At 48.7% G+C, this 27,855-nt stretch overlaps 5 protein-coding genes across 8 annotated transcripts in view; 3 read left to right on the forward strand and 2 right to left on the reverse strand.

Moving 5' to 3' along the window:
- Positions 1 to 7,236, forward strand: part of raph1b (Ras association (RalGDS/AF-6) and pleckstrin homology domains 1b) — a 35,953-nt gene extending 28,717 nt beyond the window's left edge. For all 3 annotated transcript variants that reach the window (XM_068719248.1, XM_068719251.1, XM_068719250.1), the window contains 8 exons: positions 144 to 265; positions 605 to 670; positions 765 to 908; positions 1,483 to 1,593; positions 1,711 to 1,809; positions 1,927 to 2,047; positions 2,390 to 2,526; positions 2,635 to 7,236. In XM_068719248.1, the coding sequence (XP_068575349.1) occupies positions 144 to 265; positions 605 to 670; positions 765 to 908; positions 1,483 to 1,593; positions 1,711 to 1,809; positions 1,927 to 2,047; positions 2,390 to 2,526; positions 2,635 to 5,319 (3,485 nt within the window). In that variant the 3' untranslated portion in view covers positions 5,320 to 7,236. The remainder of the gene's footprint in view (positions 1 to 143; positions 266 to 604; positions 671 to 764; positions 909 to 1,482; positions 1,594 to 1,710; positions 1,810 to 1,926; positions 2,048 to 2,389; positions 2,527 to 2,634) is intronic.
- Positions 7,237 to 7,581: 345 nt separating this feature from the next.
- On the reverse strand, positions 7,582 to 9,109 carry spp2 (secreted phosphoprotein 2). The gene is made up of 6 exons (XM_068719252.1): positions 9,003 to 9,109; positions 8,805 to 8,932; positions 8,548 to 8,670; positions 8,123 to 8,233; positions 7,881 to 7,929; positions 7,582 to 7,763 (listed from the first exon to the last, which is right to left on the reverse strand). The coding sequence occupies exons 1-6, from the start codon at positions 9,052 to 9,054 to the stop codon at positions 7,651 to 7,653; spliced, it is 576 nt and encodes a 191-aa protein (XP_068575353.1). The 5' UTR covers positions 9,055 to 9,109; the 3' UTR covers positions 7,582 to 7,650.
- Positions 9,110 to 9,610: 501 nt separating this feature from the next.
- Positions 9,611 to 12,584, reverse strand: alg11 (ALG11 alpha-1,2-mannosyltransferase). The gene is made up of 5 exons (XM_068719792.1): positions 12,496 to 12,584; positions 11,737 to 11,958; positions 11,207 to 11,578; positions 10,565 to 11,130; positions 9,611 to 10,471 (listed from the first exon to the last, which is right to left on the reverse strand). Exons 1-5 carry the CDS (start codon positions 12,540 to 12,542, stop codon positions 10,188 to 10,190), a joined length of 1,491 nt encoding a protein of 496 aa, XP_068575893.1. The 5' UTR covers positions 12,543 to 12,584; the 3' UTR covers positions 9,611 to 10,187.
- A 317-nt stretch (positions 12,585 to 12,901) lies between these two features.
- cpb2 (carboxypeptidase B2 (plasma)) lies at positions 12,902 to 15,952 on the forward strand. Its single transcript, XM_068719851.1, has 11 exons — positions 12,902 to 13,008; positions 13,303 to 13,378; positions 13,466 to 13,590; positions 13,662 to 13,770; positions 13,966 to 14,067; positions 14,263 to 14,367; positions 14,492 to 14,602; positions 14,702 to 14,792; positions 14,903 to 15,105; positions 15,208 to 15,292; positions 15,377 to 15,952. The coding sequence occupies exons 1-11, from the start codon at positions 12,932 to 12,934 to the stop codon at positions 15,589 to 15,591; spliced, it is 1,299 nt and encodes a 432-aa protein (XP_068575952.1). The 5' UTR covers positions 12,902 to 12,931; the 3' UTR covers positions 15,592 to 15,952.
- A 425-nt stretch (positions 15,953 to 16,377) lies between these two features.
- On the forward strand, positions 16,378 to 27,476 carry zc3h13 (zinc finger CCCH-type containing 13). 2 transcript variants are annotated; one of them, XM_068719432.1, is made up of 20 exons: positions 16,378 to 16,549; positions 17,355 to 17,531; positions 17,741 to 17,844; positions 18,010 to 18,127; positions 18,279 to 18,390; positions 18,551 to 18,717; positions 20,410 to 20,558; positions 20,702 to 20,902; positions 21,006 to 21,173; positions 21,318 to 21,661; positions 21,820 to 22,296; positions 22,433 to 22,687; positions 22,778 to 23,276; positions 23,423 to 23,619; positions 23,842 to 25,059; positions 25,163 to 25,849; positions 25,931 to 26,074; positions 26,251 to 26,451; positions 26,595 to 26,758; positions 26,889 to 27,476. In XM_068719432.1, exons 2-20 carry the CDS (start codon positions 17,364 to 17,366, stop codon positions 27,087 to 27,089), a joined length of 5,574 nt encoding a protein of 1,857 aa, XP_068575533.1. In that variant the 5' UTR covers positions 16,378 to 16,549; positions 17,355 to 17,363; the 3' UTR covers positions 27,090 to 27,476. The 2 variants fall into 2 exon arrangements, with proteins under 2 accessions (XP_068575533.1, XP_068575534.1); XM_068719433.1 differs by having other exon boundaries at positions 18,013 to 18,127.
- The last annotated feature ends 379 nt before the right edge of the window (positions 27,477 to 27,855 follow it).

Here is a 27,855-nt window from a genome sequence, read left to right on the forward strand (position 1 = left end):
GTTAAAAGTTCTAACCCCACCCAAAAAAACAGAAAGCCCCGGAGGGAGGAACTTAAGAGCACGTTTGCGCGTCAGCAAAAAAACACTGCATATCTTGCAGTCTTATCTTCATTGCTCCCTCTTCTCTCCCCTCCCTCTCTCAGAGCGTATTTTCGAGGATCATGAGAACTTGGTGGAGAATCTATTAAACTGGACCCGGGACAGCCACAACAAGCTCATGTTCATCGAACGCATCGAGAAATATGCTCTCTTCAAGAACCCTCAGGTGACGGACCATTACACACACACACACACACACACACACACACACACAGAGGAGAGAGAGGACAGATCATCTTATTGATATCCACTCCCTTTCGTTCCGTGTATAAATGTTGACAACATATGCTATACACACAAACACATTGTTTATGCATGCTGAGTGCCGGTAGAGCCCAGAGAGCCAGAGAGTGAACAGGGGAGTGTGTTTGTGTAGGAGAGCTGGAAGTAGGTCAAAGCTCTAAAGCGAGTAAAGGTGAATAATTTATTTAACATAAGACGAGGTGAACCACCGACTTTACGCTTCCCCCTTCCTTCGCTCACTGTTCCTCTCGATCATCTCCAGAACTACTTGCTGGGGCGGAAGGAGACATCCGAAATGGCTGACAGGAACAAAGAGGCTTTATTAGAGGTGAGGTTGTGGACGAGGACGAACTTCCCCCGTCGTTTTCCGACACGTCAGAATGGATCTGTAACTTTGACGTCGATTTCTGTGCGTCCGGCAGGAGTGCTTCTGTGGCGGCTCGGTGTCGGTGCCGGAGATCGAGGGCATCCTGTGGCTGAAGGAGGACGGGAAGAAGTCGTGGAAGAAGCGTTACTTCCTCCTCAGAGCTTCGGGGATCTACTACGTCCCAAAAGGCAAAGCCAAGGTCAGTGAGGATTGGGATGGGAGTAGTTCAGGCACAATAAAGATGGAGTTCAGAGATGTGGGTTGGCGTTATGAGAACCAGATTCACACAGTCTGCTCTGTGGCATTTCCTGTTGATCGAAATGAACACAACAAATACAACACATGTGCTCCATTTTTAGCCCTATCCTGTGACAGCGGCGTTCACTGGCTGCGCTGCCAGAGACCGATGCTGTTGATTGTTTTGTTGCCTTATTGAAATCCTGCAACCTTGTGTGCGCTACAAAGTAGGTTGAATTACCCTCAAAATCATGAGCACTTTGACTAAAGTGGGACTTAGATCCTCTTAGCATAATTATTTAAAGCCCATTTAGAGCAACTTCACTCAAGCATAGAAACCGCATGTGCTCCAAAAATACTTTCCAGGCTATTAATATGTAATAAAGACTTTTGCATTGGACGTTTCTATACATTTAGTCAGTCCAAACTGTCACCAAAAATGTTAGATGTACCTGTAGGCATTCGGTGCAGCAGCTTCACTCAACCTCGGCCCCTTTTCGAAGTCGATCCATCCTCCTCTGTCTCCCCCTCCGCAGGCATCCAGAGATCTCGTGTGCTTCCTGCAGCTGGACCACGTCAACGTGTATTACGGCCAGGACTACCGCAGCAAATACAAGGCTCCTACCGACTACTGCCTGGCCCTGAAGGTGAAGCCCCGTCCCTCCGTCTTCCTTCTGAGCGGAGACTTTCGTGTTGTGTGGCGTAAAAATCTGAAACGTCATGGAAATATATATATTTTTTTAATTTTATTTTATTTTTTGCAGCATCCCCAAATCCAGAAGAAGTCCCAGTACATCAAGTATCTCTGCTGTGATGACGTCAGGACCCTGCACCAATGGGTGAATGGAATTCGCATCGCCAAGGTGAGTTTCTGCTCTGCTTTGTTTAGTCTGCGAAAAAGGCAAAACAAAAAATAGTTCTCTAACACTTCTTAGATAATTCATGTTATTAATTGTATCTTATTGTGTGTTTGTGTGTAGTATGGCAAGCAACTATATGTGAACTACCAGGAGGCCATGAAGAGGACAGAGGCGGCCTACGATTGGTCCTCTCTCTCTACCTCCAGCATCCGATCAGGCTCCAGCTCTGCCAGCATTCCTGGTCAGTTTAATTCAGTACAAAAGATTTCAAACAGAGTATCTAGTCTGGGCTTACAAGGGAGACACATTTTAAAAAACAAACAAAAAGAAAAGTCATAATTGACGTAGCAGAGACAGATATATCCTGATTTTTATATGTTATTATAGGTCAAGCTCCAAAAACACTAGATCCTCCATTTCCCATAATGCAGTTCAGTAGCGTCTTCCCAAATAGACGTATACTATCTTACTGTCTTACTAATATTTTGTTATAATTAGCTAAATAGCTATTCTGATCATACGTCATCAGTTTACTCTAGCAATAATATTCCTCTCTCAAATTGTCATTTGTGTTTGCTTCCAGAGTCCCAGTCTAATCACTCAGGCCAGTCAGACAGTGGAGTGGACACAGGCTCTTCTCATGGCCGGTCCCAGAGTGTGGTGAGCTCCATATTTTCTGAGGCCTGGAAGAGAGGTACCCAGATCGAGGAAAGCTCCAAGGTACGGCTTTCTTTCAAAAGACTGCAGGGATTAAACAAAAGCTGTTATAGTTGCTAATCTGTTACAGAATCATCCACTTCACCGAGCTAACACACTGTCTCCTTTTAGCATATGAGAATGGAGGCAACCAGAGGGGCCACCCTGCCGCACGCTTCCCACAGTCACCGGCATCACAGCCAGCACTCAGCGGATCACCCGGCCCTGACGCCCCCTCCCCAACCTCAGGTGCAGCCTCAGCCCCTCCAACAGCACCCGCCGCAGCATCAGCACCCGTCAGCGCACCCCCAGACACCGACCCAGGCGACAACGCAACACCAGCACCTGCCCCCCCAGCATCAGTCTCCTCAACACCAGCAGCTGCCCCCCCAGCATCAGTCTCCTCAACACCATCACCTGCCCCCCCAGCATCAGTCTCCTCAACAGGCCGTGCAGCCGCCTCCCCAGTATCCCCAGCGCCCTCAGCAACAGCCTCAGCAACAGCCTCAGCAACAGGCGCAGCAACAGCCTCAGCAACAGCCTCAGCAACAGCCGCAGCAACAGCCGCAGCAACAGCCGCAGACCGTCGGCGGCTACAACCACGCACCCCCACCCCCGCAGCAGCAACAGTTGGCTCCACCGCCCCCACCTCCACCTCCGCCGCCTCCCCCTCCTCCCCCACCCCTGGTTCAAACGGTGTCGCACCACTCGCCGGCTCCCACCATGTACAAGTACAGCACCATCACCAGGCTGCAGAACCAGATGGCCTCCCAGTCTGCCAATCACCACAGGCTGCCCAGTCACCTCCATGCAATAGGGCAGCAAGTTCTGCCCTCAGCTCTGACACCACCTGCAGCACAGGTGCCCGTCAAACCCAACGTGAATCACATTGCGGCAAGGACTAATGTCCCGCCTCCACCTCCTCCTCCCCCTCCGCCGTCCATGCCGGCCCCTGGGTCGGCCATGGCGATGTTGAAGCGGGGCCCTCCCAGCCTAGCCACCCCGCCTGCCTTCATTCCCCCACCACCGGCTCCTCCTGCTCCGTTTACAAACGGAGCAGCATTTCCTCCCCCTCCTTCTCCTCCACCACCACCTCCTGCACTGGCTCCCATGAGCCATTCTGTTTACCCCAACGGGCTGAAGCAGGCACTGAAGGAAAGGTTTCCCAGCCCGCCGCGGGACCTCCTCTCTCCAAATGGAGTCCTTGAGGAGTCCCCGCCGCCTGCCCCTGCTCCACCACCTCCACCTCCTCCGCCCCCACCTCCGCCGCCACCTCCTCCTCCTCCCCAGCAGTTTCCAGTGCCAGCCCAGTTCCCGCCCCCCCCTGCACCGCCACCAGCGCCACCCAAAACCTTCACCCCGGGCTTTGTCCCTCACACTGCCCTCAAACCCGTGTCCCCTGTCTCTCCGTTTCCCCCCGCCCCACCTCCTGCTGCCCTGGTTGGCCCGACCCCACCACCGCCTCCACCCCCACCTCCACCTGCGCCCCTCAAGAAGCAGTTCAGCCTCCAGGCAGGCCATATCTCCAGCCATCCCCCTCCGACTCTCCCCAAGCAGCACAGCATTTCTAAACAAACACCTCCTACCATGTCTTTGGTGAAACAACTAGCAAGTCAGTTTCCAGGAGCTTCATCCCAAGCAGCCAATCACACGGAGAGCCCCAAAGCCCCCCTTTCCCCACCTGCAGTCAAGACCAAACCAAGATGGCAGCCCGGGGGCGGCCAGCAGCTGCAATCTCCAGAGTTCCCTCCTCCTCCTCCAGACAGCAACGTTGGCTTCCCTGCCGCTGTCGCCGCCCCTCCTCCTCCGCCTCCTCCTCCTCCCCCGCCACCTCCCCTAGCCCCTGTCACAGGCCCGACTCCACCTCCTCCTCCCCTCCCTCCTGGAAACCTGGGCTCCCCCTTGCAGAGGTCACCCACTGGGGCCTCCAATTTCGGAACCAAGAAACCCCCTCCCGCCCCGCAGAGGAACTCCAGCGTCAAGTTCGACTCCTCGGCTTCTTATGAGGAGTCCAGGAGAAATTTGCTCAGCAAGTTTGCTCCTCAGAATAACGCCCCTTCCCCCCCACCGGGTCCCACCTCCTCCTCCAGTGGATCCCCTTCCAAGGACCCTTCAACTGGACCCCCTGCTCCCCCGAAACCAGGTAAGCTCAACTTGGCCAACCTGCCCTTGGCACTCCAGGCTAAAGTGAGCCAGGTAAAGCAAACCAGTGGTGACTTCCCTTCCCCACCACCTGACTGCGCCTACTTCCCACCTCCTCCCCCGGCCTCTGAGCTCTTCCCCCCTCCTCCACCTCCTGGTGGTGACGCCCATAGCGGAGGACCTCCTAGGGTAGCCGTGGTCAACCCCCAGCCCCAGGCTCCCCCTCCTCCTCCACCTGTCCCCCTTTTCAGCAACTCTACATGGGGGAAGAGCTCACTGAAGAAGACTCCTCCACCCACGCTCGTGCGGCGTAATAACGCCACCCCGGAGCCCCCTCCACTCTCACCACCTCCACCCACCTCCCCAAAGGGCAGCTCAGGCCAGCCCAATTTCCTGGATGATCTCCACCGGACACTGAAGCGAAAGTCAGTGGGTCGCCAAGGTTCCCTCAACTCGGCCGGCCTCACGGGCAAGTTGGACCCTGTGGGAACTATGGACGACATGGCGCTGCCTCCGCCGCCCCCTGAGCTCCTCCTGGACCAAGGAAAGCAAAGCAATGGAGGAAACGGTGCCTACATGTCCGGAAACATCTCAGGCTATGCAACAATACGACGAGGACCCCCGCCCGCACCACCCAAACGGGGGGACACAACCAAACTTACTGGCGAGTGTTGAAACTTGGAGATCAGGACATTATGAAGATGGACGAATAGACAATGAAAGAATATATGGAACTGAACACTCATCAGTGAAATGGGAGCGAACTTCTGAATACCTTCTGTCCTCTTGGGATCCCAGTGATAAATAGATGACTGTGTATATACTGAAACCCAAACCAGACCATGGTCAGTTAGTGTTTGCTAATTATTGCAGTTTTTTAACATGCTTGGCATTCTGGATCGGTGGGGTTTATAATATTGGGACAATTTAGACTGGAGCAGGTAAGTTTGAGGTCTCAGAAAAGTAAAACGGTCTTTTCATTTTCTGCGATCGTCTAAACTCTCTGGAAGACATTGTGTTGTGGTAAGCCCCGCCCATCTGGTACACCAAGCAGATTTAAATATACACAAATAAGAATTGTGCAAATATGACTGGATCCAGGTCTGAGCCAAACCATGTTATCCGCTTCTTTGCCATACGTTTGTGCCACATACTGGAGACAAAAAAAAAAAAAAAAAAAAAGACACATCAGGATCTTTCTGCTTTGGTACTGCATGGACTTCATGAAAGAACAAGCGTAAAACATGCAGCTGTTCTGGTGTGTGTGCATGAGTGTGTGAGAGAGAGAGAGAGAGAGAGAGAGACTGAGACTGGAGATGCATACATGTATGCATGTGTGTGTGATTATATGGTGGTGAAGTAGTTAACCGCTTAAGAAGGCCTTCGTGGAGCGGGGACGGTTCGGTCTGGTTTTATATAAAATTATTTAATGAGCGATAAACGGAAGGATTTTTTTTATAAGTCTGTCTTTTAATAGCTGTTCAACAAAGTCTAGAGAGGAAGAAAACATTAGGGCACAATGGAATGTATATGGGACGGTGTAATTTAAAACATGAATTACACACATGAAGGCAATGATTCAGTGACATAAAAGACAAAAAAAAAAAAACGTTTAACTTTTAAATCTGTGGACTCGAACATTTCTAGACTGTTTCACCACTTAGCAAATGCAAATCAGAAGGAAGCCTTATCCCCAAAGTCTTGCACAGAGGTCAAAAGCAGAAAGGAGATTTTCTCCCAAAGGCTCTGCAGCGTCTGGACTGCCCGACATTGTTTTTTTATTGAATAGGCTGTAAGTGGAGGAGGAGGCCTGTGACTGTATCTTCGTGGACTGTGCGAGTTCCCCGTGCACGGGCTTGAGTTTGGACCTTATCCTTCAGTTCGTACCTGTACAGTCGTAGCTGCTACTCCTGTTACTGTCGGGCCCCCGCCGCCTTCTAAAGTCACATGGCATCACAATTCTGGGAAGTGGATTGTCCAGGTTGGATGCAGTCCTGTGAAGTATACTCATCCACACAAGGTGACCCGGTTGAAAAGGATACATTTGTCTGGTTCATGTACAAAGCGTTAACTCATGTAGTCAATAACAGAAAACATCTGACTTGCGTTAGACTGAATGTTGCTTGTCCGTCGTCTTCTCTTGATTTTGTACCTGCAGATTGGATCATGAAGGGGTTTTCATTTCTAGCAGCAATGCCTTTTATTTTTAGGGTGCTAACGCTGTCAAGGAGCTCATCATCGAGACGCGTCCTTGTCTGCGAGGATGACATATCATTCATATTTTATACCGTTTAAACTGGTTTTAAATTGGCTTTAGTGTGGAAACGTGTGCTTGAAGTGTCATGAAGATGGTTTCCACACGAGCGCTGTTTGACTATTCTTTTGTCCGCTGTGGTTGGATCACCGCTGGAAGGCAGCGTACCATTTCTTATAACTGATTGCCATTGTCTTAACAGGATGTTTGCTACAGTGCAGTATGTAAGTTATTGATGTGCTGATGTGAACATGTGGGGCCAAGTGAAATGAAGAAAAATGGTTGCAGATGTGTCCTGCATATAAACTGAAAATCACAATATAAATGTTCAAACCAGACCTCGATCCGTCTCAAGAGTCGTCATTCGTTCAAATGGTTGAGATAGAGTGTAGCTGGGGAGAGCTATGTAGGTGATGCACTTAATGCAATGCATTTACGCACCGCGACGTCACCATCCATGTACAAATGATTAAAATGGGAAATGTGTTTGTGGGTCAGTGGAGCTTAGACTCCCTCTAGTGGTTTTTTTGTTGTCCTACACTAAGAAAGAAAACAGGAACAAAGCAGTTAAGAGCTTTTTATCGGCAAATAGAATCATTTAAATTGTAGGGATTGAACTCTAAAATGTGAAGTAGACTGTGTTTCACAATCAAATAGCACAAAAAGGGACTCAAATCATAATGTGTTTTTTTTTTTATTTTTATTGAAGCTTCTCATCAGCACCTTAAATGTTTCCAGAGTGAGCTGAACTTTCACACCAGGTAGTTGGTGAAAGTGTCGCCTCTGGGCCAAGCTACTGCTCTCTGGCCCTGGAGGAAGCGACCAGGCTGAGGAGATGGAGGAGGTGCAGGAGGAGCCGGGACCGCTGAAAGATATTGGGGCTCTGGTTAGTTTCGTGCACTGAATACCACACTGGTGAATGTGTGTTGAGATACTTCAGCAACTGATTGTAGTTTACCATCGCTACTTAAAACGAGTTTACCTCTATTTACAAATGGGATGTTGAACTGGTGTCTCCCTCTTGAGAACATCTGCGGAACCAAAGGCTTGATGTTACTCACATTCACTACATCGTTCAGGACGCTTGACAAACTGTGGCTTGAATTGATTGGAAAACTTACATTTCTTTAAGGTATGGGTTTAATTATTTAAGTTAGTTGGAAGTTAGAAAGAAAGAAAAAATGACAGCATTGCTCCCCTCTACAACCCCTCCTGTGTCCTCACCTCCTCACTAGACGAGGAGCTGGAGCTCGAGGAGTCGTGGCCGCATCTGAGGGACACCACCTGGGTCGAGGTGGCCGACATTCGAACCCGACTGGAGCAGGACAAGGACGGCTGCAGTGAAGGAGACGATGGTATTTTGAATATTCTGTGTAATGCTCATATCTAGTTGATCAACACACTCTGTCCCAGTAAACCCGTGCCAACGCAAACAGTGGGCTGCATCAGTCAGTCAACATGGGTCCTACCCAGAATTGAGATATGAAGCCTTCAGTGTCCAAGAGTTGTGTACAGATGCAGTTAGACATTTAACCTTTAGCACTGATCCTATTTATTATCTAACCTTTATTTAGTTTCACAGATCATTAATGTCACTCCAGGTAAACTAAAACCATAATAATACATTTCTATGACATTGAATGTCTCACCACGAAGAAGCCGGGTCTGAAGGCGCATGTCTGGGGGTCGTTTCTGGAAGCCCTCACACACTCTGTCTCTTTGATGCCAAACACCATCAGCAGGTCAGTGGTGTTCAGGCCCACGGGAATGATCTGGCAGACATCATAGGACATATGCTGCTGTTATACTGTAAAAAGCAACCACCACAAGTATTACAACCTGCAATGAAAGGGTATAGATGCTGCGAATTGATATATTCTAAAGACTTCTGAATGCGCGGACTCACCCTTGTGACAGAGCCTCGGGTGACCCGGTAAAGATGGTTGGCCGCGTACACAGAGTTGACCTCAGCCAGAGCTGCTCCGAGACCCCTGTCTGCCAGAGACTCCAGCTCTGCGTTGTACAGTGGGATTCCTGCAAGGACAACGGTGTGGAGGTCAGTCGCCGCATCTGCTCATGAAGTACTCGATGGAGAGCCACTCACCTGAGCATCCCAGAGACTGCAGCAGGGCCAAGAGAAGCACGTATGACTTCATCTTAACGAGCACCAGACCAAAATTCCTCAGTTCTTCCTTTACCTCCCGTTAAACGTTTGTCCTAGCTCCTCCCCCCCCCCCCCTTACCCTCCACAACCCCTAAAAGCTCCCCTCCCCTTTCGTCTCTCTAGCGTCCTTCTCGTAACAGCTGTTAACCTTTGTTCGGCACTATTGATCCCGTGGTGCTGCCCCAAATTAAACGATAAGAATTCAGATCAGACTGCTTTCATTCACACCCTCTATTGTATACTGCTCAAATCTGATTTATTGAGTTAAATCCAATTCATTCAGCAGCTTCTCACGGCACTTTAGGCCTTTACATAAAGTATTTTAATTAGTTTAAATCAGTAAATACAATGTGCCTAGAAAATGAAAGCTCATCGCAGATGAGGTCTTATCTCTGGAGATACTGACACACAATATATTCATTAATTATTTTTGCTGAAATGTGAACATTTGCTTTACTTCTACGATAGTAATTTGGATATCTTTGGCTTTTGGACTGTTGGTGGAAGACTTTTTATAGACGTGAACGATTAATCAACACGGCAATTCCTTACTCTCATCACATCTTTATTACATTCATCATCAATATCAAAAATACTTCACATTTTGGGCATGTAGAGAATTCTAGTTCTTGTAAACAATAAATATATTCTCCGTTACATTTTACAGCACCTCATTCAGCGGTCTAAAAGACGTATTTGTTCCCCATCAGCCATTTTCACTAAATATAATACATCTCTTTTTAAGTAAACTGACACTACTGACAAAGGAATGCATATTGCAAAAAATGTCATTGCTCAGGATATTGGTATTTACAAATACAACAGAACTACACAATGTTCTGCGGCAGGATTCTCTCGAAACACATGAGGCAAAGATCTGATATTTATACTGCTGCCTAGACTGATTTCATCTAAACTGTAAGAGTTATTACAAATGCAAAAGAAGAGCAGTGTTTGGGATCGCTGCATCCGTTTTAATCAGATTGTGTCAACCGTTCTACAGTGTGAATGCAGCCCTAAGTGCATCAAAGTAAAGGTGCTCAAAGTGTCAAATAGCCACTGTCACGTTAACTGTACATGCGCACACACACACACACACACACACACAAAGAATGAGTCCTCTCCTCAGCGTTCAAGTGTTCCCATCAGAGGCTCCATAGCAGCAAGGAAGCAGGCTTCAAACTCCTGATCTGAGAAGCGAGCCACGGACTGACGTGCGTTGCGTCTGATGTGCAGCCGGCTGGCGGGCGGCAGCGCCAGGATCCTCTCTATGGCCTCCGCGTAACTGTCCTCGTCATCAGCCAGGAAGCCCGTCTGGCCTCCCTCGAAAGGCACCACGATGTCCAGCTTGGGTCCGCCGGACTTGTGTGCCAGAACGACCTTCCCCGCTGCCATACACTCCACGATGCCTACAGGGGGAAAGAGAAGAGCCAAGATGCACGTTTCAAAATCAAAGAAATCAAATTAGACAGTCTGAAGAAGACCTCACTCAGATTAATTACCTATTCCAAAGTGTTCGTTCCACATGGTATGCAGTCCGATGGTGGCTTCTGCTATCTCTCTCTTCAGCTCCTCGAAGGGCACGTTCAGTTTGAACGCCACTCTGTCGGCCACACCCAGCTCCTGGCAGAGCCCCCTCAACATGAGCACCCTGTCCTCGTCTTCCTGGTTCCTGCATCCACCAATCAGAACCAGCTTCAGGGACTCCCTGCCCCCCGCCCCCTCCCTCCTCCTGTCTAACGCCTTCTTGAAAGCTCTGATCTGCAGCCGGTGGTCCTTCTCCGGCCTGAACTGCCCGATGGAGACGATCGAGTGGCACTTCCTGTCCCCGTCCTCCTCCAGCGGGACGTCCAAGAACGCGCTGACGTCGCAGGGCGGGTAGACCACGCTGGTGCGGTTGGGAGCGCGCCACAGTGACAGGATGTGATCGAGGGTCCAGGAGGAGTTCACCATGATGAGGTCGCTGCAGGAGCCGGCCAAGCCGTAGAGCAGGGCGAGCAGGCAGTAGTAGACCACCTTGAAGGCACTCAGGAAGAGACTGTTGGAGATGTAGTCTGGGTTGTTGAACCTGGGACAATATATTTGAGGGGTTAGCAAGGAGTTTTGTGACACAAATATATTTGGTAAAGAGACACAGTTATTACCTGGGGTTCCTCTCTCTCACCACAGACAGCATGTCAGTGCTGATGGTGGGGTAGTGAACGTAACTCCCCACGCTGCAGCCCCCCAAGTAGCGGAACAGGGGCAGGGTGAAGGCGTAGCCCATGGAGTCGATGTAAATGTCTGGGACAAACTCCGTCAGCGCCTCCCACCCCAGGAAGATGGAGCCCACACTCTGTCCCAGCAGGGTGAAGTGAGGAAAAAGGCCCGGCTCCACAAGCAGCCGGTGCCTCAGGAACACAAACTGAACCGGGCGGGGGAGCGCGATGTTGAAACGCCGCCGCGCCCCATCCAGAATCTGCTGTCCCGTCACACCCAGGTCCCCCGTGTACACCACGAAGTTGATGTCCACGTACCTGAGCAGGAGATGAAAGATTCGCCGTTTAAATTGAATGTGACTTCTTGGAAAAATGCAGTAAATCAGTAACTAGTAAGCCCATAGATTAGGGAAAGAGGACACGCCAAACTGCAAACTACTAAGACTTTGTAACAAAAGTAATGAAATCGGCTTTACCTGCTCTGCAGTGCCCTGATAGCACACCAGAGCACCCTCTCCCCCCCACCACCAGCGTTGCAGTAAGGGTGGAAGAAGGCCACCGTGGGACGGCCGTCCCTCGCCCTCCGAGCGTTCCTGCTGCTTTGAAGCCAGAAGCGCACCGCCAGCACCAGCAGGACCAGGACAGCGATCAGCAGCACGCACAGAAACACCAGGGGCAGCAGCAACTTCCACAGCAACCTGAAACACAGAGATACAACACAGTGAAAAGAAATGATGACAGGGGGCGAGAGAATGCATAAAAGCTGGTAGGATTAAGTAATAACTTAGGATATATATGTATATAAATAAGGAGAGGAAACTAATTGATGTGATTAAAGCTGTGACCCTAAATTATTAAATTCCAACATGAAAGCAAAATGTACAAACAAGCTGAGGGAGAACAGCAACATTGATGTGATATAGGACGTAACTTATCAAAATGTCCTACTTCAATAGCGTTACACACGTACATAACTCCTGAAAAAAAGGCTTAATAAACTCAGGTTTAAATTAAAAATAAGTATTGCCACATATTGTCAGAATAACGTTACAATATATAACTATTCAACAGACTTTAGGACGAAGGAAGTGAGTGCTGCCTACGACCGTCACATATGAGCTTGTTCTTCATGGCTATTAGCATTAGCTTAGCGTTAAACAAACACATTAGCGTTGTATCTTTTCCTTAACTCTTTTTTTAAAATACTCGGTTAGAAACCTAGTATAATATCTTACCTTGTTAATTCACACAAACAGAGGACCAGCTGATCGTGGCCCGACATCTTGCCTAGAGAAACCTAACAACACATCACCTTCTTCCAGGTTGTCGCTCTCCTCCTGTTTGGCCAACTGTCATTTATCTGGGCGCCACCTACCGGCGCGGAGGTATTACTGCACTGACTTTTCCAGCTTGTATTGATAAATTAAATTATACAAAATAAATTATATTAATTTAGTCCTTTGTAAACTATACAGATATGTCACCTGCTGGCTATATAGCAACAGCATACTAACCTTCTCCCTCTTGGCCACGATGGCTGATCTATGCCCTCATCTTTAAAAAGAAGAAGTAATGTTTAACTTCTAAATAAACACAGTTTGAATCAATATTGTGTCCCTACCTCCATGGTTTGAATAAACCTTGATCATTTCCAGTCTGGATCCTGACAACATGAGGACTCTTTTGCTTTTGTTTGTTTTCATGAATTTGGACAAACTCCTGAAGACAGGACGCTGCACAGAAACGCAGTAAGTTGATTTTCTAGTTCGTCACCTGTGAGGTTTTGGTTTTTCCACAAAGAAAATAGGTTGTGACACAGTTATGCAAACACACACCCTCCTACCATGTATGTTGTGGTGCCCGAACACAGATACAGGTCATTGACACAACATTACCAAGGCGTCTGAAATTGAAACACCTCACCTTTGTATTCTGGCGCTATCAGTAATACAGGTGACATGTTTAGGATTCGCCCAGAGGGATCTGCATCATTCCCTGGAGACATTGTATTTGACTCATGTCTTCTTTTTCTTTTCATCCAGAGACCAAGTTCTATCACTCACCCCGAGAACACAGGAACAAGTTGACATCTTGAAGAATATTTCCACTCAATATGAGGTAGAAAAAGGATTTTGTTCTATCAGTGATTGCATCCTTTTATTTATTTTCCGTCTGTTAATCATTGTGTCGCATATTTTCTCCCAGACAGCCTTGTGGCAGCCTGTGTCATCTGACTACATCAAAGAAGAAACTGTGGTCCACCTGTTTGTTCCTGCGAACAGCTCAGAGACTGTCAAGGATCTGCTACAGAAAGGCGCCATAACACACGAGTATGTCTCTGAAGACAGAGTTGTGCAATTTAGTTTGCCGCTTTCGTTAATTACCTGTGTGTTTATTTCAGGGTGTTACTGGCCAACGCCAACGAGCTGATTGAAATGCAAACGAGGAACGACTCCACTGACCCACGAAGCAGCTCAACCTTCTACGAGAGATATCACAGTCTTGAGGATGTAAGCGTTTCATCTTTTAACCGTCGGATTCCAGCTTCGTAACATTCGTCTTTTGCTGATTTTGTGTCAGAGAGGCATTAATAAACATTTTACGCTTCACAAATGGGCTTTATTACAGCACTATTGGTGTATTGATGTACTGCACTTTATGTAAAATATCACAGTTTCCACCCAAACACACTGTCTCCATTGTAGATCTATTATTGGATCAACAGGACCCAACAGGACAACCCGAGCATAGTTAAAGCTATTCTCATTGGCTCCTCATATGAGAAGCGACCGCTCTACGTTCTGAAGGTACACCCATCCATCGCTTGACAGGCTGCAGTGGTGATAAAGATGTTTGTGGCACGCATTCATCACAAGCTCATCAGCATCTCCCTCCTTAGAATTACATTCATTTGAAAAAGTGTTCAGAGACTTTTGTTTTCCAGCTGACTTGTCAGAGAACTTCAATGGTGTTGTTGTTTTTTTTTACACTTTCTTTCTCAGTTGTCTCTAAATAACACAACGAATAAAAAAGCAATGTGGATTGACTGTGGGATCCATGCCAGAGAGTGGATCTCTCCTGCTTTCTGCTTATGGTTTGTACAATATGTGAGTACATTTAACGTAGTATCAGTAGTGTGGGTGATGTCCTGTAGTACATGGGTTTGTTTGTTTCCTATCAGGTCAGTTTCAGACTGGTCTAGCACTAAAATCATCGTCCCTTCTTGTACAGGCGTTGTCATTTTACAAGATAAACCAAGAGATTACTGACATCCTGGACAACATGGACGTCTACATCCTGCCTGTTATGAACCCTGATGGATACCAGTACACATGGACAACAGTAAGAACACACATTTTGTGAATCGCTGAGTGCTCGAGCAGTTGTAAAGATAACATTTATTTGATTTATTTGTTTAACATTAAAATTGATTTGTCTCAGAACAGGATGTGGAGGAAAAACCGCTCGCTCAGCAACAGAGGCAACTGCATCGGGGTCGACCTCAACCGAAACTTTGATGCCAACTGGTGCAGTAAGTCTTCCTCTGGCGTTACAGTCTCCTTCTCTTTGAGGACCACATTGGACTCTTTCTTCTGGAGTCTCTGTAGCATATGTAAGGTGAGGGGATTCTGTGTCTTCCAGCGGAGGGGGCCTCTGCTGATCCCTGCTCTGAGATCTACTGCGGTGGGTTTCCTGAGTCGGAACCAGAGTCAGGGGCCGTGGCCAGCTTCCTGCGCAGTCACAAGGACTCGGTTCAGATCTACCTCAGCATCCACTCCTACTCTCAGATGCTGCTCTTCCCGTACTCCTGCACCCTGGAGGAGGCGGAGAACCACAAAGACCTGGTGAGTGGACAGTCATAGATGTTTCCACAGAAAAAGATCAGATCCTGTCACTTCAGATAAAAGATAGAAACTCTGTAATGTGTTTGTGTCTTTTTGTAAAAGCTTGAGATGGTTCAAGAAGCTGCCCAGTTAATCAGAAGACATTACAGGAACACCTACAGATATGGTTCCGGGGCAAAGACAATATGTAAGAAGGGCTTGTTTTTTTTATGGCAAAAATCAGCTTGGCTCGATTCAGTCACACTCATGCATGTCTCTGTCCGTTCTCCAGACTTGGCTCCTGGCGGTTCTGATGATTGGGCGTACAACCGTGGCATCAAATACTCCTTCACTTTTGAGCTCCAGGACCGCGGGCGCTACGGCTTCCTCCTGCCACCATCGTTCATTTCCAGGGCCTGCAACGAAGCTCTGCTTGCTGTGAAGACCGTTGCTCTTAAGGTCATTGAGAAAACACAAACTTCAACAAGTCCTGTTCAAACCGACTGAGCAGTTACAAATTAAGGCGGAGAGTTCAACATTTAAAGTCATTTTTGTGAACATAAAAACACGAGGACATAAAAACTGTGACAGATGAAGTGTCAATGTTTATTTTTGCTTCCTGAGCACATTTAGTACTTGTGTTGTAGTTGTTATAAAGCAGCTCCAATGAAAGCTACGACCATCATTTATACATCACACAGATAATACATTGATTGTCATTGCTCTATATCAATATTAACGTCATAGTCGTATTAATAATGTGTGTGGTCTTAATATGCATTCAGTTATCCAAACAATCTGAACCCATGTACGATGTAATGCAATCTGCTCCGCATTGAAAATAAATAAGAATAAAAAATTAAAACAACTTGCTATGTGAATATGAAGTCCAAACATAAACTAGACAGAATATTGGAAACATCTGTCTACATGTGGAATTTCATGTTGTACAAATTTGATGGAGGCAACACACTATCTGCCTTGTAGAGTGTCCTTTATAACCAGCCTTTTCCAGGCAATATTAATTACTATAAATACCATGATCAACTTTAATATTGGTAATAATTGATTTAGTAACGGTTGAATTGCCCGTCATCAATGCTACCACCATCTACTGGCCACAATGAGTAACTACAAGCATACAAGTATTAGACTTCCTAATCCACACTCCACACCAATTGGTGGCGGTAATGCAACAATTCGTTGTTTGCCAACTGCCAATAAACCCCAAAGAAGAAGACGACGACCAGTATTCGGTGAATGGCGGCAATGCAACAACACCCTGCAGTACAAACGGCCTCAAAAACCACCGAAGAAGAAAAAGGCAAACGCTCACCCTCGGCCACCATGAAGGGACCAATGGCAGTTTCTGCCCCTGACTTTAAAGAATAAGCCTTGTTATTTCTACAAGTGCTGAATCCACTTCCTGGACTCAAGTAGATGCGACGCCGAATCAATATCTTGGGTGAGACTTTATTTTGAGCTACAATATCCATAAAGCACGCGACTGAAGCTAGCTCGAAGGCCCCGCGCTGAGAGAAAACATGAAGTCATTAGCTCTTTGGTTCACCAACTTTAGCATTAGCCTCCCTTCGGCTGTGTGTGTTTTTTTAGCAGGAGGCAGTCAGTCATTAACGGGCGAAACAATCTCCAATCTCACATACACGTGTATGAATGTAAAACATGTAAACAAAAGCATATACAATAGTGCAGTTAGCTAGGAACTAGGAGCTAACATTAAGCTAGCATGCGAGACTGCTCGAGGAGCACCTGCACAGACATCAAGAGAGCCATTTGCATGTGTTTATGTTTTGAATGTGTTGCCACCTATAGTAGAACTGCAGGTAGCCACATTTGCATTACAATATGTAAAGAAGATTGCTTGGTTAAATGATTATATTAGTCGCACCTTATAGTGCTACAATATGTAGCGTTATCCCTGATCCAGAATGAATGGAATCAGGCCTCTATTGGCAGTGTAGTCACTCTGCAAAGATATTTTATTGGAGCAAATGTCTTTATTCTCATTTGATCTTAACCGTTAAGTATATGTAGTGATAGATACTTCATTAGGCTCTAGATCAATAACTGTTAAATATGGACACTGATTTATTCTGCTTGCAGGTTACTCCATCAGCCCATTGACTCTTTATACAATGTTACGTAATTATTTTACATTCATGCTTAGGTCTTATTCGGTGTGCTGTTGTTTTGATGCAGCTGATTAATCGTTGACATATCATTAAGCATCGTTTGTCCTTTTTTTCCAGTCCTGCAGAATGTCCAAGATCAGGCGGAAAGTAACAGTGGAGAATTCAAAAACCATATCGGATAGCAGCAGCAGCAGCAGCACCACGACCAGCAGCACCAGCAACCCCGCCGCCCCGTCCCGCCGGCCCAGTGTGTTTGAAAGACTTGGCCCCAGCACTGGGAGTAATGCTGCTGATGTATGTATAACCTGATAGTGCTTAATACTTCCATGGGACAAACCTGCGATCCAGTTCCTCGCTTAGGGACCACTTAAGCACCTTTTTAGCAGCCTGCTGTTTGGTGTTCTGCTGAACTCCGTGTCCTTGTTGAATCCCTGCTGTGATGCTTGTCTCATTTTGGTGGACATTCCTGTATCTCATCAGGCTCATTTGTATGCGTCTTTCAGAGTCACTGCAGAAATTGGCTGAAGACCGGAAATTGCAGTTACGGCAACACTTGTCGCTACACACATGGAACTCAGCCACGAGGCAAAGGATTTAGCTTCAGCCGGTAAGGTGGCTTGTTTTAATTTATTTTGGTGCATGTTTTTAGTTTCGGGACCCATGATTCCTATTCATTTTTATTGCTGTTCTTTGTGGTCTTGCTCACATCAAAACAAATGTCTTATTATCCATAGCGTTGTGTGTATTCATGTCTGTGTATGTCTTACTGGAGCAGGTCAGCCGAGAGACCCACAGGTGATCTGCGGGAGAGGATGAAGAATAAAAGACAGGATGTTGACCCAGAAAACTTGAAGCGAGAGCTAGACGAGCCCACATCCCCCACAGCGAGAGTGAGTTCTCTGCTCCTTCCCCGAAGCTGTTTTTGACTTGGAATTTAAATTGTTGTTTTGAACCTGGAACTGCAACACATTTAGCCTATTGAATAAGCACAGGAAGTGACGCAACATTCGTTCTAACATCCGTGTGCGTATCCATCCGCAGCAGAGAGACTCCTCCAGAGGCCGACACAGGGAAAAGGAGGATATAAAGATCACAAAGGAGCGCACCCCAGCCAGTGAAGAAGAGCCCACAGAGTGGGAAACCAATCGCGAAGGTTTGCTTGTTTTGTTCAAGTTTTTAGGTGACCTTATAATTTGGTAATTTCCGTTTGGATTTTTAGATTTGAAATGAACCAAATATCGTCAATGTGAGCTTTGACATGACGGGTGAAGATTCCGATTTTTCTATAGAAGCCTCTGTATTTTTTGTTTTAGACTCAGATATCGGTGACTACGACTACGAGTTATCCCTAGAGATGAAGCGACAGAAGATTCAGCGTGAGCTGATGAAATTGGAGCAGGAGAACTTGGACAAGAGGGAGGAGATTGTCATCAAGAAAGATGAGACCCCAACCAAAACCAGAGCCACCGCCATGCCGAAGGTACGTTTCTGCCTTTGTTTGGATTCCAAAGAAGGGAATGCGTCTTTGGAATTAGCCGGAAAGTGTTTTCTCAAGCATCTCTACACCGCGTTCCAAATTATTATGCAAATTGAATTTAAGCGTCATAAACATTACATTTTTGGTTTTTCAATTAAACTCATGGATGATATTGTGTCTCAGGGCTCTTTAGATCATTGAAATCAATCTCAGACACCTGTGGTAATTAGTTTGCCAGGTGAGCCCAATCAAAGGGAAACTGCTTAAGAAGGGTGTTCCACATTATTAAGCGGGCCACAGGTTTCAAGCAATATGGGAAAGAAAAAGGATCTCTCTGCTGCCGAAAAGCGTGAAATAGTGCAATACCTTGGTCAAGGTATGAAAACATTAGATAGTTCACGAAAACGTAAGCGTGATCATCATACTGTGAAGAGATTTGTGGCTGATTCAGCACTGACGGGTTCGTGCAGATAAAGGCACAATGAGGAAGGTTTCTACCAAACATATTCGGAGAGCAGCTGCTAGAATGCCATTACAAAGCAGCAAACAGGTATTTGAAGCCGCTGGTGCCTCTGGAGTCCCACGAACCTCAAGGTGTAGGATCCTCCAGAGGTTTGCAGTTGTGCATAAAGCTATTATTCTGCCACCCCTAAACAATGCCCACAAGCAGAAACGGTTGCAGTGGGCTCACAAATACATGAAGACTAATTTTCAAACAGTCTTGTTAACTGATGAGTGCCGTGCAACCCTGGATGGTCCAGATGGATGGAGTAGTGGATGGTTGGTGGATGGCCACCATGTCCCGACAAGGCTGCGACGTCAGCAAGGAGGTGGTGGAGTCATGCTTTGGGCCGGAATCATGGGGAGAGAGCTGGTAGGCCCCTTTTAGACCTCGGCAAAGTATGTAGAGTTTCTGACTGACCACTTTCTTCCATGGTACAAAAAGAAGAACCGTGCCTTCCGTAGCAAAATCATCTTCATGCATGACAATGCACCGTCTCATGCTGCAAAGAATACCTCTGAATCATTGGCTGCTATGGGCATAAAAGGAGAGAATCTCATGGTGTGGCCCCCATCTTCCCCTGACCTCCACCCTATTGAGAACCTGTGGAGCGTCCTCAAGCAGAAGATCTATGAGGGTGGGAGGCAGTTCACATCAAAACGGCAACTCTGGGAGGCTATTCTGACATCCTGCAAAGAAACTCAAGCAGAAACTCACCAAAAACTCACAAGTTCAATGGATGCAAGAATTGTGAAGGTGATTTCAAAGAAGGGGTCCTATGTTAACATGGAACTTGGCCTGTTAAGATGTTTTTGATTGAAATAGCTTTTGATTTCAGTAAATATGACCCCCTAATGCTGCAAATTCAACAAATTAGCATTTTTAGTTCTTTAGAATCTATAAAATGTTTTTAAACTCTGTTGTGCATAATCATTTGGAACAGTGCATTTTGAGTTTTTCATTTTTTAAAAAAATACTTTTATCATTGGGAGGTTTGTTCAATAAAATTTGAATTATACTCTTAACGGTTGATGACTTGAAAATTATTCTGACTTTCATTTGCATCGACTATTTAGGAAAATCTGAGAAAAATATAATTTGCATAATAATTTGGAACGCGGCGTACTTCCAGGAGAGCCACTGACTGTAGGAGGGACTTAATTTTATCTTGATCTCTCGTCTCTGTCCCTCAGGCCTCCCCAGAACCGTTAAGCAAGCAAGACTCGCCCTCATCCAGGAAGTCAAGTGGATCCCCAAAACACAAAAGTGGAACCAAAGGCCCGGGCTCTGGAAAGAAAGAGAAGAAAGCATTAGTGCCCTCGCCTGTTTCAGAATCTACCAGGTAAGAGTCTGGGTTTGAACTTGACTTTTAGATTCCAGGATGTCTCATAAACTACTCAACAGTTTTCACCGATATTCGGTGGAGAGTTAGGCCATTTGAGAAGCAAGAAGTAATTGAGAATTATTCTCTCCTCTTCCGTCCAGGCCTTCAAAAGGGAGCCACAGTAAGAAGAAAGGGCCCCGGACCCCGAGTCCTCCTCCCCCAGTCCCTCTAGATATTCCTGTAATTGGGAAGAAACACAAAGGCAAGCACAAGAACAAGGAGAAGTCTGAGGAGAAGCAGAAGGAGGCGAAAGATCGGGGGAGAGACACGGAAAAACACAAAGAGAAGAAGGAGAAACGCAGGTAAAGTGTGGATCGGAGTCATGCTGTAATCAACATTAAGCTGAGTCTTCTTATTAGTCTTCTGTGTAGTAGTTTATCTAAGGATTCCTCTTTTTGAATATAGGGACCGATCAGACAGTTCCCACAAGGCCAAGCGGTCAATGACATCAGAGGAGCGTTCCGGTAGTGTGTCATCTCCCTCCAGGGGCACTTCGCCCCCAGCCAGGAAGAAATCCACCTCCCCGAAAGCTTCGTCCCATAAGACCGCCACACTGGTCTCCCCTCCCCGCAGGTAAGCACACCTGGGCCACGGAGCAAAGGTTTTCTTGCAGAAAGCTTTAATCGCTACAAAACTAGTCTGTCTGTTGGTATTATTTGTTATAATGATCCTAACAGTATGGTTTAATCATTAAATAACTGTCCTTTGTCCCTGCAGGTCACCCTCTCCTCCGCGCCACCAGCGCACCCCCACTCCTCCACGCCACCACTCGCCCTCCTCCCACTCGGGTTCCTCTGCCCAGCGGCACTCTTCGTCTCCTCGCCGCCGGCGCTCGTCCTCTCCCACCTACCACCGGAGCACGGCGGCCCCGGCGTCTGCCTCCTCCCCTCCGAGCTCCCGGCGCTCCCGATCGCCTCCCGCCTCCCACGGCGCCTCCTCTCCACACCGCCGATCTGACAGATCGAGCCCCAGCCAGCGTCGCTCCAGGGGCCGCGAGAGGAGCCGCGGTGAAAGAGAGAGGAGTCCGCCTGCCCAGGAGCGCAGGCATGAGCGCAGAGATGGTGACTTTCTGTTCTAGTGCTGTGTTTTCTTCTTTCTCTCATATGTATCTTTTTACCGTATTTAACACAGTCAATTGAACACAGCAGATTAAACGGTTTGTTATGAAAGTGAAATGATTTCTTTCAGTTGTTAAACTTTGTGTCTCTCTTATAAACAGAAAGTCGCAGCAAGCGAGAAAAAGACCGCGACGATCGGGACTATGATTCTGAACAGGTCTCATCACGGGAATCTCGAGACGACCGCGAGACCAGAGAGGCTCGTGAGCGACGGGACGGTCGCGACCGAGGAAGGGAAACGACCCGAGACTCTCGTGACCATCGAGACAACAGGGACGCAAAGGACTCCAGAGAGAGCCGAGCAGAGACTCGCTCCAGTCGAGAGTCGCTGGAGCGCCGTGACCGCGAACGGGAACGAGAGAGGGACCGGGAGAAGGAGAGAGAGCGAGAAAAGGAGAGAGAGAGGGAGAGGACTGACACCCACAGGAAGGAGGAACCGGCTCAGGAGGACAGGAGTTATGGGAGAGGTCACGGACGGGAAGACGGAGGAAGAGCTGAAGGAAGGACGGAGAACAGGACAGACAGAACTGAGAGAAATGGACGAGGGAGAGGGCGTGCTAATGAAACTTCTGAGAAAGGCAAGAACTGACATCACATTGTGCTTTCATTTCCATAGTGGGTTTCATTTGTGGCCGTAAGGAAATGTTTAGTAACGAGGAGCTTTTTAGGTAATACTTACAGCACATTAAAGTTCCTCTGTTAATTTCCTTTCAGGCTCAAACAGGAACTCCCGGGGTTCCCAGCTGGAGAGCAGCCATGACAACTGGGAGTCACGGAGCAGCGCGGTGCGTGAACGGAGTGTAGAGAGGAGCACCGACCGCACCGCTACCGAAAGGAGCTCTGAGAGGGGCTCAGACAGAGATCGCTATGAGGGCGACAGGAGAGGAGAGCAGGCCAGAGACTCCTCCTACGACAGGAGAGGAGGGCACGCAGAGCGGGATCGCAGAGACAACCGAGAGAGAGGTGGAGGTGAGGACTTGCTTTATTGCAAGCCTGTATTGTATGGTAGTTTTTTCCAAAATCTGTTTGGCTAAGCTTTTTAATTTTCTGTTTTCCCAGATCAAAGAGCAGCCTCTCCAAATAGACACCAGGGGAGATCAGATGAGCCTGAGAGGGAGGAGAGGAGGGAGGACCGCAGGACAGACAGAACGGAGGAGAGAAGAGACGACAGGACTCGTGACCGGGACCGGGAGAGAGAGAGGGAGCGGGAGAGAGAGAGGGAGAAAGAGAAGGAGAGGGAAAAGGAGCGAGAGAAGGAGGCGGAGAGGGAGCGGGCCAGGGAGAGAGAGCGGGAGCGGGAACGAGAGAGGGAGAGAGAGCGCGAGAGGGAAAGGGAGCGGGAGGAGCGGGAGCGAGAGAGGGAGGAACGGGAGAGAGAGAGGGAGAGGAAGGAGCGAGAGAGGGACAGGGAGCGGGAGAGAGAGAGGGAGCAGCGGGAGAGAGAGAGGCAGCGGGAATGGGAGGAGCGAGAGAGAGGACGAGAGGAAAGGCGGGAGAGGAGAGATGACACCAGGGACGACCGGCCCGTCAGAGACACCCGGGATGACCGCAAGACGAGGCATGTGTAACGCAGTATTCAAACTGTAACAGTTTGTACATTTACATACAAAATCTCCCAGATAGTTATGTAGCCCATGAGTGTGCTACTCCTCAAATACCGGTATGTATTTTTTTGTAATAATTCTCCTCCCCTCTTCCTTTTAGTCGCAAGAGGCCCAGGGTGGAGAGCAGCCCGAGCCCCAGGGCCTCGCCGAAGCGAGCGACTCGGGACGTCAGTCCTGCAGACAGCGACGGCTACAACAGTGCAGAAGAGAAAAGTGAGCGCCCGATCGGCCGAGGGCAGGCCAAGCTCCACCCTCAGCCCCTCCTCCCCAGCCCAGTGTGTCTGCATCCACCTGACAGTAGGGGAATTATTTTTGCAAGGACACACTCGTGTACTGCAATTACAAAAAAACAAATTGTTCAAGGGAAATAAGCTGTTAATCATTTTATGGCTAATGAAGACCATCAACTGGTTTCCTGGAAATGACACAGATAAGCGTTCTGTTGTCTAAGCTGACATGAGAACGATTGCTTTTATGCTTGAAAAGTGCTGAGTGCGGTATGTGTCTGTTCACGTGCAGGTGCTGACAAAAACCGCATGCTGAGCCAGGTGGTGCGGCCCCAGGAGCCCTTGTTGCGTTCTCCCCCGAGGGCTGCTCCGTCTGATGAGAAGCCCACCCACTGGAAGGACGAGGAGCGCAGAGGAGCCGTGGACAAAAGGGAAGCTCGCAGCCGCCATGAGGACCTGGAGCCTCGCGGGGAACGGAGCAGAGGAGGCGACAGGCGAGGAGAGCCCCTTGCGGACACCCCGTCCGACTCCCGTAGCAGAGGCAGAGACCAGCGAGAGTCCACGCCGCCGCCGCCCCCCCCTCCTTCGGTCCTCCCCGCTGCCAGCGAAGACAGAGACACTGCTGGCTCCCAGTCCCACGAGGAGGGTAAAAAGAAGACAAAGTCGCAGAGGAAGGGTCTGAAGAAGGGTCGCAAGGAAGAGGAGGTTGGCGGTGGCAACATTCTGGCTGGTGCGGGAGAACGTTTCAAGTCCGAGACCCCAACCAGCGGCGCTGTAGACGCGCCTCCACCCGTACACTCGCCCAAGAAAGGAGCCAAGAAGAAGGCGCTTGATCGAAAGAGGAAACGGTCACGAGAGGGAGAGTCTGATGTGTCTGACGAAGATTTATCTGTTACTCAGCCACATAATAAGAGGAAGCGAGGGCCCAGGACGCCACCACCGTCGATGAGGCCGGATCACCGTGGCACTGGAGGCATCGCAGAGCCATCTCCTCTGTCCAAAATGGACAACTTCAGTGACTGGTCAGATGAGGAGGTCACAGACCGAGGAGCACCACTGGAAACGCAAGCTCCACCGGCTCTGGCTGAGCCTCTTAAGAGAGGTGGTGGCCCCAGAGTGGGCAGGGACAGGGAGCGGTGCCACCCTCCTCCCATCGCCCCTCTGCTCCCCCAAGATCCTCCAATACTGCTGCTGTCGACTCTGACTCCGCAGCCCCTCATGTCCCAGCCGCTGCTCCGCAAGCTGCCCCCGGAGCAGACGCGCAGCAGCAGCATGGGGAGCAACCAGAGCCGCACGTCATCCAGACGCCTGCGATCACCCTCCAACGAGTCAGCGCACCGAGAAGACCCCCAAGGTCCACGACCCCGCCGGGGCAGGCTGCAGGGCGCCAACTCTCGGGACCGAGAGCGAGAAAGAGAGAGGCCGGTCGCGACTGACCCTCCAGTGGCCGAGAGGAAGTCTCGAATCGACCAGTTGAGGAGAGGAGAGCCCAGTCGCAGCACCTCCTCAGGTAGATGAACACTCGCATCTTGACACTACATTTATCTTTTTGTAAACACTACTGACGGGATCATGCTTAATTAAAACTCATATCTGTCTCCGCTGTCTTACAGACCGGCAGGATTCACACAGCCACAGCTCCAGGCGCAGCTCCCCTGACTCCGAGAGGCAGGCCAGGTCAGGGTCCCGCGCCGGCTCCTACGACAGTCGAGAACGGGAGAGAGACAGGGAGCCGTTTGAGCGGGAACGAGAGCGAAAGGACCTCCGGCCTCAGCAGCAGCAACCGCAGCAGCAGCAGCAGCAGCAGCCCCTGCTCCTCCAACAGCCACTACAACAGCCGAGAGACTGGGAGCCTGAACCTAGGGACTGGCCTAGCAGGGGGCGGGAGCCCCTACTGATGCGGCCTGGCCGGGAACCTCTCTTGAGGGAGCGGGACATCAGGGACAGGGAACGCTTACTCCCTGAAGGACTCATCCAGCAGCACGAGCGGGAGCGGGAAAGAGAGCGAGAGAGGGAGCGGGAGAGAGACAGTAGAGGTGACCGAGGCGGCGATCGAGAGAGGGAGAGGATGATGATGATGGACCTGCCGCCCCACGGGGACCCCAGGGCCCCAGGACGAGGTGACCTGAGGGGTGACATGAGGGGAGACCTGCGAGGGGACATGATGAGACAGGAGAGGAGCGACTATGAGCCTCTGCTGCCAAGAGAGGCCTTCAGCCCTCCAGAGCCGGAGAAACCAAGCAACAGTCACCATCTCATGGGAGAGCAACGGGAGCTGGAGAAGACGGACAGCATCGACGGTAAGAAGATCAAAACACTTTATTTTGTCACTTTCTTTCCGAATTCCCAACATGGATTTAAAGGAGTCTTTGTGTTCTCAGGAGACGATGATGGGAAAGAAGACGATGGCCAGTCAGTCGCGTCTGTGGGGGAGGAGTATGAACCGATCAGTGATGACGAGCTGGATGAAATTCTGGCCGACAGCCAGAAAAAAGAGGATCAGCAAGACGATGAAAAAATTACAGGTACCAGGAATTACCTTCTTCTTTTTTTATGGAAAATATCTACTTGTGGAAATCATTATGTATTGTCTGAAAATCATAATTTCATCAGAAACTCTTTAAAAAAATAAATACATATTATATGTATAAGAACGCTACTCAGACGCTCCTTTTTTAAATCGACATCAATGTGTCGACAGGTCCTCTGGATGTCATTGATGTGGACTGGTCCAGCCTGATGCCCAAAACGAAGCAGGAGCCGCGGGCAGCGGGGGCAGCGTTGCTCCGGTTCACCCCGGGGGCCGTGCTTCTTAGGGCGGGAATCTCCAAGCGCCTCGCTGGGCCTGAGCTCCTGGAGCAAGTCAGAGAGGTGTGCAAGTCTGAGCTGGACGACCCCAAAGGTGAGAGTTTTGGACACCGTCAGCATTTAACACCAACGCTTGTTGTTTTTGCCTTCTTTATGTTTCTTATTCATATAACGGACATTGTCGTATAGTTTTGTGTGATCCGTTCGTCTAAAACTGTGTCCACTCTGTCCTGCCAGATGCTGACAAGCTGTTTGAGCATGACCTGGGGGCTCTGAATATGGCCGCCCTGAACAGGCGGGTGGAGAGGGCCGGTTTGCTGAGAAACCTCGGGCCCTGCTGCAAGGCCCTGTGCGCCCGCAGGGACTTCGCCATCCGCCGGCAGCTGTTAAAAAATGACAAGGTAGAACGAATCTAATACTGCCGTTACTTTGCGTCAATCTTGGCTGTATTCTCACCTGCGTTGTTTAGAGAGATGTGTTTTTAAATCTCTCTGTCTTCTTCTTCTTCTTCTTCTTCTTCTTCTTCTTCAGGGCCTCACCAAGCAGTACCCCGCTACGCCCGTGGTGGACAACGAGCTGCTGCAGATGAGCATGCGTCTCTTCAGAAGGACCGTGGCGGGCCCCGCCGCGGGCCCAGAGCGGTCCGGCGGCGGGTCGGCACCAGCGGCCGAGGTCGCTCCAGCTGGTAGTAGTAAGCTCAGCACAGCGCAGCCCGAGGTGTGTGCGTCCTAAGAGGAATTGGGTTTTGATTAGTCCAACACATGAAAGTGAACACGTCTGACTCTGTCCCGTTTCATTTCATACAAAGCATTTTTAGTCATGAGAGGAAATAAAAAAGAAAACGGCAAACGTGTGAGTCTTACTCGGTTGTGCTTTACATGTTTCGGATGAAGTGCTGTGCCATAGACTACTGGACATTCAAGCCTATGGAGTTGTGTTATGAACCATGTATGAGAGGTGTAAAACCCTAAAATCCCTGTTTTTTTTGTGCATTGCGATGTTTTAGAGCAGCTTTTTCACTGTCAGTTTCACCTGCCTAACCAAGTTCAAATGACTCTTTTGTTTTTCTTTATTGTGCATTGGTTTCTACGACTGTGCATTAAAATGGTTAGATGTTCATTTTTCTAACGGGTCTTTTGCTTTGTATGAAGTGACTGTTCAGCCTTCAAATCATGTGACGCTTGATGTTATTACTACTTTTTGTTTTCGGTCGTATTACAAAATATCTGCAGAGCAAATCTATAGCGTTTGCTGCAGAGTGTTACTGACCAGCAACACTGAAGCATCTTGCAGGGACTTGAATGAACGTTTCTCACAAATAAGCACTGCCAAACTATTCCTTCGTTGAATGTAATTTGTTACACGTGTTAGTCTTTGCCGACATTATTGCTTTCTCCTTGATGTGTTTGTGTTGAATGGTTTGGCAATGTCTACCTGAAATGAACTGAAGTGAGTGCAGCGTACCAGACCTCCAACACTCCATGTGTGGACTTCCTCT

Source organism: Cebidichthys violaceus, unplaced genomic scaffold, assembly GCF_023349555.1.
Source record: "Cebidichthys violaceus isolate CVI_PGR_0920_01 unplaced genomic scaffold, fCebVio1.0.p SCAF_24, whole genome shotgun sequence".
Lineage (NCBI taxonomy): Eukaryota > Metazoa > Chordata > Actinopteri > Perciformes > Stichaeidae > Cebidichthys > Cebidichthys violaceus.